The sequence below is a fragment of the Mizuhopecten yessoensis genome, unplaced genomic scaffold (genome assembly GCF_002113885.1).
Source record: "Mizuhopecten yessoensis strain PY_sf001 unplaced genomic scaffold, ASM211388v2 scaffold2671, whole genome shotgun sequence".
NCBI classification, from domain to species: domain Eukaryota; kingdom Metazoa; phylum Mollusca; class Bivalvia; order Pectinida; family Pectinidae; genus Mizuhopecten; species Mizuhopecten yessoensis.
Window position 1 is genome coordinate 1,223,990 of NW_018404662.1, and position 9,967 is coordinate 1,233,956.

Genomic DNA, 9,967 nt, shown 5'->3' on the forward strand with positions numbered 1-9,967 from the left:
ATTTTCAGCAGAAAATTGCTCAAACTTAGTCAGAATCATCTTGGGTAAATGAGAGTTTTACTTTGTAAAATTAGGATTCCTGCCCCATCCCCAGGGGCTAGGGCGGGGCCCCAAAGGGAACATTTACCAATATTTTCAAATTCTTATCCATTGATGACATGACAAGTATTGTATTTCACTTAGTTTACATGCTGATTTCCACATCACATCTAAACAATAAAATAAAGCTACCAGTATCTATGATATAACTCAGGTGACCGCTAAGGCCCTTGGGCCTCTTGTAAAATATCAGCCTTGACAATTAACATCAACACAGGGAAAATGAAATCACTCAGTTGTGGAACTGATGGAAAATTAAAAGAAACATGGAGCCAAGACAGATATTCATGTGGTAGTATTTTAGTTACAAGTGGGTGAATTTATAACTGAAATAGGAAAATAAATTAAAGCTGATCAAGGGGAAATAAAGTCATGCCAAAATTGGAGAGGGGAACTGGCCCATATTCGGCCATAAAAAAGGCCTGTATATATCCGTGTACTGGGTACAATTATGCAATCCCTTTTTTTAAAATATAGGAAATGCCATTTTATATACTATTTTTTAAGCTTCCTTATATTTGTGTAATGTCTGTATGATTTTGTAGTCATTAAAAAAGTCAGTAAAATATTGGATTTGTTTTTTAACAAAATATTTTGTAATTTGGGGAAACTTCTTCACTTACTATTAGCTCTTGTCTTTATCGGTTTTATTTATTTCATTTTTTTTCTGTTTGTAGTGAAAGAACTTGCTACATTACATGACAAACACTTAAATCGACCCACACTGGATGACAGTGTCCAGGAGGAACATGCAATAGAAATACAGACTCAGGAGATTACCCAGGTATGGTATGGGATGTAGATGATTACGGAGGTATGTTTAGGGATAGGTGTTTACCCAGATATTGTATAGGACAGGATATTTCTTAGATTTTGAATGGGATGGGTGATTACCAAAGTTATTCATGGGACGGGTTAATACTAGTGCTGGAAATTGGTTCGATTTTGAAGATCGATTATCGGACATTCAAGATCGATCGGTAATCGATTATCGGTTGAAATCAGCGCCAAAAAGAATACATTAATAAATTGACATTTTGTCCAATCATTAAAAAAATTGATATAACTACGTGCTATTTTGCTAATAACTTTATTTAAGAGATGTTCATATGATGAGAAAAGGTACTTTAGATATTGACAATGACCGTTTGAGAAGTGGACATACCTTTTCCCATCTCCTGCAGACGAGTCATGATGATAGCGATTGTAACACAAACAAATCAGGTTTGAAATTGAGTCAAATTGAGTTGGTACTGTAAAGTTTATGTTCCACCATCCCTTTGCTGATAAAGAAAGTGTTTTCATTCCGGTGGCCGCCATTTGTCGTACTTCCGGATTTTGTCGGTTATTAGTTTAGCCGTACCTACAAAACACTGCACTGACCTTGATTACGTAATGATGCTATATAACTACCACACTTGAATGCTGTCAGGATTCAAGCGAGAATCAACAAGAACGGGTGAAAGGGATGTTTTATTTTGGATTAAACATGAAAAGCAACTGTATCATGTATCTTAAGAATTTCAGTTCTTCATGACAAATCTACCAAAACGATCTTCTTCATGACAAAGTTTCAAAATTGATCTTTCATGTGCTAAATTGATTATCGAATCAACCTCATGTCAAGCTCAATTTAATCGATGTTTCTGGTTATCGGTACACCACCAGTTAATACCAAGGTAATATATGTGATAAGTGTTTACGCAGGTAATGTACAGGATAGGTGAATGCCCATCTTATATTTCAGATAGGTGATTACCCTGATAAGTATTGGGACGAGATTACCCAGATATTGTATATAAGACAGGTGCTTACCCAGGTAATGTATGGGACAGAAGGTTAAACAGATGTTGCATTACAGTATGGGAATGTATCTATGATGTAAAAAGTTGTCTTTTTAACATTACCAATAAATGGAAAAAACAATATTACTGATGTAATAATTGAAGATTTTGATAATGTAGAACTAATGCTAATTTCTCTGAGTTCCCTATAGTATTTTGTTTTGTAGATGTTTTCAAGGTGCCAAAGGATTGTTCATCAAATCAACTCTCGCAGCAGTCACAGTGGTACAAAACATGAGAAACAGTTGTCTTCTAACATCCTCTCTTCTCTGATCAGGACACTCCAGGATATGTCCACCAACTTCCGCAAAAGTCAATCGGCCTATCTGCGCAGTAGGTGTCCTCATTAGTCACTGCACAATTTTATCTTTGGAAAGGTATTGGAGAGGTTAACTTTAATAACGTCGCATTCTAGAAGGAGTGATGCTACAAAACAATGAGGGAGTTATAGACATCTGTAAAATATTCATTCTATGTTGATACTTAATGCTAGAAACATGTTATTGTGATGGACGTGCAAAACCTGAACCTTACAAATCAATTGAAAATTGAAATGATGAGCAACAACACCACTGAATCCGGTACAAATGTAATGATTGATTTACATCCTAAGTGCTGACATGTTTCGGCCAAAGGGAGGCCATCTTCAGAGCACAGTTACATGATGTTTGCAACTATGGTACAATGACAATGAAGGTCATGTGACTAGATCAATTAAGAATAACTGTGATGTCATCAAGTTGCTAAGAATTACAGTTTGGTAGGGTGAAAAGGTTTAGCCATTTTTGATAAGTGCATAATAGAATAAATGCTAAATAATTTCAGTATGATTATAGATTATATAAAAGTATCATAGTAAATGTGAATGAATGAATTGTAGTATTACAGTATTTCCAATGCAAGAGATGATTAAAGGAACAGAAATAAGGGATAGTAAACATGAAATTAAATGTATCAAAAGTGCTCAAACAAGCAAAACTCTACCCCAAGATCCCTACCGCCACTATGGAACTGACTTCCTTGTAGGGATGTTGGGTCTCCACCCCCAGTTCTTACAAATCAATGTTTAGTCAGCCCCTACTCAGTATTGTACTTAATTGTCCAAAGTTCATGTTTAAAAGGAGAGAGAAATTTCGGACAGGACATTGTTAAGATGCTGTTAATTTCTTTTTTAAAACTTCAGAAAGTGTGGCTTTTTATTTAATGTTTCATAAATTTTGTCATATGTTTTTGTTAATTATTGCAGAAATAAAGAGCAGAGAAGAAAGATCTAGAGAATTTTTCGACACAAATTTAGGACCAGATTCAGCATTGATGTCTGAGGAACAAGATCTGATGTTAGAGGATGATTTTGACAAGGTAAAAGCGTTCACTTTTGCCATTAAGAGTTTCACAGCTAATGACAAAGTTTGTGATTCGTCTCCAAAGCATTTATTTAAAATCCAAAGTTATAACCAGAAGAAGCGATATAAAATACATGTATGGGAATTAAAGAGTTAATTACCATTGTCAAATACAAAAATTTACTGCAAAGGAACAGAATTTTATTATCTCCCGTTCCCTAGATTGGACATTCTATTACACTCCTATTGACTGGTATAAAGTGATTGCCATTTCTTATGCAGTAAGTATTTATGAAAGTGTGCTGTGATAGCTTTTAATCACCTCCTTTGTCCCAGAATTCTAGGGATAACACTCTTTATGTCAAAATTTCAAAATCACAGTTATTGCAAATAATACCTGAAAAAGGGTTTCTGCAAACATTTACATAATGCCAGTGATTTTGGGTACTCTGTTATCAAGACTCTTTGTACGTTTACGGTAATGTTTGTTGTTGTTGTTCTGCCACATCAACCATTGTTAATCACTTACCTTTTTTCCTCTTACAATGCACAGGGCTTCACAACCACACAACTACATATGGTCGAAAATAACTCAACTACAGTGAAACAAAGGGAGAAAGAAATTACCCAAGTTGTCAAATCTATACAAGATCTCAATGAAATATTCCGTGACTTATCCCACATGGTGGTAGAACAGGTGAGTAATTGTAAAAGTATATCACATTTATAAGGCAAAGTATACAGTATTTACCCTATTATAAGCCAACCTGTTCACTTAACAAAATGAATGTGTATGTTAATTCCTGCTCAAAATGGTTCTGAATGATCTAGTTAAAGATTTTCTACCAAAAGAAAATATTTTTTTTAGCCATTTGTGATTTATGATGATATGGTTAACAAATACAAAATTTATCATTTCAATTCCTTTTCATATTATTGTAAGGGTACAGTGTGTTAGTATAAGGTTGGATTTGTGTACAGTCCAGAACAGAGGATGTTAGCAGACAGGTTATTTGAATCTCTTGTAGTTTTACCAGTTGACATGCATAATCAGGAACTGCTATGCCCCTGTATGGTATTTCCACTTAGAAAACAATTTTTGTTTAGTTACACAGTGTCTAGTTTTAAATGGCTACTTTTGGATATTTTATGACTACCATATCTTTGTTGGCTACTTGTTGTTGACAGTTTAATTTGGTGGGGTATTATAGAATTTAAAGCTCTTACTATTTACTTTTGCATTCTAACAATGACACAGCTAAAAGATTATGTTCCTTTTACTTGTTACAGGGCACAGTGCTGGATCGTATAGACTATAATGTAGAACATGCCAGCGTACAAGTGGAGAAGGGACTCCAGCAATTACAAAAAGCTGAGAAGTACCAGAAGAAAAACCGCAAGATGTTGTGTATTGTGATACTGGCTGTGTTAATTATTATTCTAATGATTGTACTTATTGGAGTGAAGAGCTAGCATATGTGTGTATCCTTTAGGTCTTTTTGTTATAGGAGAAAAAAACTTGATAAAAATCCTTTCTAGAACACTATGTGAATGTCTCTATATGTATTCTATGAGCATACACATTTTTAAGTTATAAAGACTTTGCATTGGGATCATTTTCCAGATTTTGATTTTGGAAATATAAATAATCTGTGTCTGAAGTTGAATTACTAGAAGATATTTTTATCAAGTTTTAATCTGGCAATATTGTGATACTTTTACTCGAACAATTTCAACAATGTCTTTTCAATGAAATGTATCTCTACTCCTTGAATGTCACTGGCGATGTGATGGTGTTATAGTGATGAATATTGTTCTTAAAACTTCTTGGCTCTGAAATTTGTTTGTCATTTTAGATGAAGAAAACACTATTCAAAAAACAATCTTAAGTGACTTGTACCATTTCCTACATATAGAGAACACAGGTGCTTATTATATACCATACTTGCCAATCATTCAAAAAAAATTGTGGAAGAAACTGCTTGTCAAAAAAGCTAGAAGAAAAGAAGCTACTTAATGGGACACCATAACTCCTCTTTGACAAACAGGAGTGTAGAAAGTCATAGTTTTTTTCTTCTATAGAGTGAATTTATTGAAATTTAATTTCTTGTGGAACGACTGCTTGGCCAAAAATCAAGAAAAGAAGAAGCTACTTACTTAATTTTTCTATGGAGTGAATTTATGAAAATTGAAAAAAGGAAATATGTATGGATTTCTGCTGGTTAAAATCAAGGATGCAGGTGAACAAACAAGCCTCTCCCTAAGTAAAGAAGTACCGTACGACGCACTGCTGAGGGCACACAGGTAGGGTGTGAGGGCACACAGGTAGGGTGTGATAGTGTTGTCTCGTTATGAAGTGGACTTATGTGAATATATTTAGATAAAAATAATCATATCGGGGCTTGTCATTCATTAAACTTTTCTCATACCCAAATTAAGATACTGTGCTGAAAGCATCTTTTCCTGTGACAGAATCAAAAAGTCACACAGGTATGGTACTTAGATATACATTTTAGATACCGGTAAACACCAATACATTTTTGAAATATTATAATAGAACTTAATTTCTGACTTTATTTAGGAATTAAGCTCTAGTAAGGGTTTGAGTGTGATGAACAAGGACCAAGGTCTTCAACCCATTCCCCCCATTAAGTCACATTCAAACCTTTCTAAATCAAAGACTTGGCAAGTGTAGTTTAATCATGTAGGGGTGAATGAGTTAAAAGGGAAGAGATTTTAAAGGTTTTAAATTTCAGATATTGTACAGGTGTTAAGAACAATTACAGAGCATTCATCATGTTGATGATGGTTGCATTTCAGGGAGGAGAGATATTCTTTCTCGGGACATCTTTAATTGAAGATATATTTGAATGTGAAAGAATGAAGTATGTAGAAGAATCTACATAAAAATGTGTATTTGGAGACTGCAGTTGATCATTGCTTCCAATTGTTGTGTGTGTGGGATTGTGGTTGGAACAAGGTTACACCAGTGGCAAGGTTTAAATTCAATTACAGGTCTATATATAAGCTGTTGTTTACTAATAATAACGTCTTTGCAGAGGAGATTCTACAGAATCACACTCCTTTCTACATTTTCAAAATGTAAGCTACTTTGAATTACTAGAAATCACATGTGTTCTTTTTTATATTTTCTCTTCGTCATAAGATTTTTCTAAAAGTAAGAAATATGTTAAGTCAAGGTATAGATATCTTGTGATGAAACGATAGAGTTACCGGTAATTGTTGTGGTATTGATTAAGTGTTGACCTATTATTGTATGGTATAATGGAATCTTACACAAGTCATTATTATATATTTTCATAGGTAATGAATGTAATCAGTATTTCTTTAATGTTGTCATTTTTAAATTGTAACATAAGTAATAGTCACTGGACATCATTTTAAAGAGGGGAGGTAATCTAACTGCCCATGTGTCGAACAGCCAAGGAGTTTGAAATTATCTTATATTTATCTTATTGATGTGAACAGGTAGGGCAGGGGTTACCTTCTTCTCACCTTCGATCTTCTGACATAATGTGTACATAATATATATCGGATCTTACATGAGTTTCTATTTCATATGAGATTTATGAAACAAGTCTAAGAATTTTTCAATTTAGCAAGCCTCTGGCGAGCTAAAATGTAAAATATGTGGCGAGTTTCATATATTTCATATAAAAAGATAATGAGTGAAAGATCCTTTTTATCACATAATCAAGATTTGTGTCAGTTATTCAAGTAAACCTTGAGATGTAAAAAGCTGCCATTTTGACTCTAGTGCTTAAGTCTGTGATGTCATATACTTGTCCTTGGCGTGACGTCACAATTAAAACTTACAACCAATCGCAGGGCTGATAGGTCATATTACATGGTTAATATGCAAAAAAATACAACATGGGTATATTCACTGGATAACAGAGTACACTATGTGATAAAATGGTTTTGTCGATCATACCAGAAATATCCCTGAATATGAAATTAAATACAAATACTTATTTGGTACTTTAGAGCCAATCTTAGTTGTAAGATAAGTAAATATTTTATGATCAAGGTCCGGATTCCCCATTAAGTGATTGTTAGTTGTTATCGTGTTTATCTCACTTGATTAAGTAAACTGTTTTGAATAGTAGGAATTTACATATGAGAGTTAAAAACATGATCACCATAATTTAGGGGACATCTTCTCCCTTTTTTTTAAAATATTTTAGTATGGCTAAAATGCTGCTGTGCAAATACCCTGTTTCCAACACATGGATGATCCCAGAATCACTACCTGCAGTAGTTGTGGGGGAAACAGCATGGAACTAACATGTATCCAGGCAGTAAAGCCCATAAGGAAGAGCTAGTGTAGTATATGACAATCAAACTGTATTAAATGTAGACTTATTTTAGGCCATTACCAATGATCAAAATTAAACATAGGCAAGTGTGATACAGTATGGTACATATAGTGACTGATCTAGGGGTTTATTGATAATTAAGCAATAAGATAAATTCACAATGGCCAATTTGGTATCAAGATGTTGTTTTCCACAGTTTTAGATTACAGAGTTCTTCAGCTATTATATTGGGAGTGTACTGTATAAAGCTTTGAGCCTCTGTAAGTAATTTTAGGTTTCCAGGTCTTTAAAAGACCTATAAACATGGTTTTATACTTATTGTTAAGTTAAATATCTTTTATAAGACTGTGAATACTTTTTATGAACACTTATTTCATGATCGGTACCGGTTTCAATGCAGGTATAAAAGGACACTTAATGAACGAAGTAAGACATTCATTTCTTAAAATATTTGTGGTTTTGATTCACTGGAAACCTATCTAAGTGCATTTCTGCATCAATAAATTTGTACTGCTGTAGTTTTTTTTATCCCTGTTCAAAAATCTGTATTAATGTAAATTTTATTATAACTGCACAAAATACAATTCTGTTAATGTATGCCATATGTTGTACTTAGGTTATTACATGTGTACAGTACAGTAGTCTGTGGAGGTATAACCTGACTCACTGAAGATACTAGTCATTGTGGGAAGATGGTCAGGATGCAAACAGGGAAATATTTGGGAAATTTATTGTAGACAGTAGAAGCAAAATCAATGGTTTGTATCAACTGTGTTGTGAATTTGTTGTTATTTGTTAACTGAAAGGTGTTTGCGGTAAGATAGGACATGTATTTGTATAAAAGGTAATTGAAGTGTTATATGAATGATCCAGTGTTCACCAGGTTTGGAGAGATGATGCCTTTGCTTTTTAAAAGTAAGATGTAGCAGAGGATTTCTACCTTCACTTAAAGTGGAAATTTAGCAGTTTGACTCTTGCTAACACCAATGGCTGTCATTCTGTACAGACTTTGGTATTACTCACATTTTTAACACATAGGCCACATTCGTTCATTGTGTTCCAAACGGTTGAACCGGTTGAAGTAGAGTTGTTCATTTATAAGGTCAGACCTAGTATTCTGATGTTGCTATCAGGTAAGCCTTGACAAAGCTTTGCAAGTTCGCCAGGATTGATACTCGAAAATGTTACACTTAAAAACTGACAAACTGGTTGAACTGGATACACGAAAGGGTCCTAAGAATGTTTATAACTTGACTATGTCTACATTCCTACAAGCAATGCTTCATTATGGTATACCGGTATATTCATCTTTCTGCCAGTCATTCTTTCATTAAAATCAGTGGGTGATTTTCAAACATAGATATTTCAGACTCCTTTGACATTTGAGTAACCTTGGTCCAGATAAGGTTGTGTGGTTTCAGGACGTTGTTGAAGTAATAGTATTTTTGTGATCACGGAGCCAGGTTAATTACTATTTAATAACCCATTACAGTATATTTGTGTTCCAGCTATGCTACCATTCCATATATATGTGGTACCAAAAACTTGTTTGTTAGGGATGTCGATAAACATTCCAGACTTCTGGTCAATATAGAATGTTTTTACTTCACTTTTACAGAGCTGTTAGCATTGGTACAGTATGACTGTACTGTAAACTACTTTAAATCAAAATCAATTTGTACTAGGCTACTGTACATCATATTCAATTCTCTGCTTAAAGTTCCTTCATGCGTGATTGGTTTCATTTTATTTACTTTCCTCACCAGCTTAACCTCCTATATTACAGTAATGTCTTTCCATTTGTTGAACACACCTTCTATTTGACTAAATGGTATAATGTCTGTCTTCCTGCTGACATCTCATTTAAGTTTTTTTATTTTTTTATTTTCGAGTTGTAAGAGTTTGACAACCATATTCAGGTGATCAGACTACCTATTAATGCAACAAACAGCAACAAACTGTACTAGCAAAACATTGTTTTCTTATCATTTTGTGGAGAAAGAAGAAAAGGTCACAATTTGTATTATTTAGATCTTGACAGATATCTGTCCAGAACTAAGATAGCCAATTCAGGCAATGTCATGCTCACAATTTTGTCATCATGGAGTTTTTATAATGTCTTGAAGGAATATTTCATCTTTTAAATTATGATTATATTAATATTCATTACACTCAATTGAAATGTTTAAGCATTCCTGTTTCATATGTACTGAATGAATTTATCTAATTATTTTTTTCTTATCATTGAAGAGTAAGTTGATGTTGTTTTCTGTTCACAAATTACTAATTAAGGGTACCGGTATATATCCATTTTCAGTTTAAGACTTGTGTGTTCTACTAA

General features: G+C 33.7%; 1 protein-coding gene across 1 annotated transcript in view; it reads left to right on the forward strand.

Moving 5' to 3' along the window:
* The window catches only part of LOC110446296 (syntaxin-16-like), a 12,934-nt gene extending 6,049 nt beyond the window's left edge, over positions 1-6,885 (forward strand). The window contains exons 4-8 of the mRNA XM_021491375.1: positions 777-883; positions 2,111-2,276; positions 3,190-3,302; positions 3,840-3,983; positions 4,577-6,885. Of these exons, the coding sequence (XP_021347050.1) occupies positions 777-883; positions 2,111-2,276; positions 3,190-3,302; positions 3,840-3,983; positions 4,577-4,759 (713 nt within the window). The 3' untranslated portion in view covers positions 4,760-6,885. The remainder of the gene's footprint in view (positions 1-776; positions 884-2,110; positions 2,277-3,189; positions 3,303-3,839; positions 3,984-4,576) is intronic.
* The last annotated feature ends 3,082 nt before the right edge of the window (positions 6,886-9,967 follow it).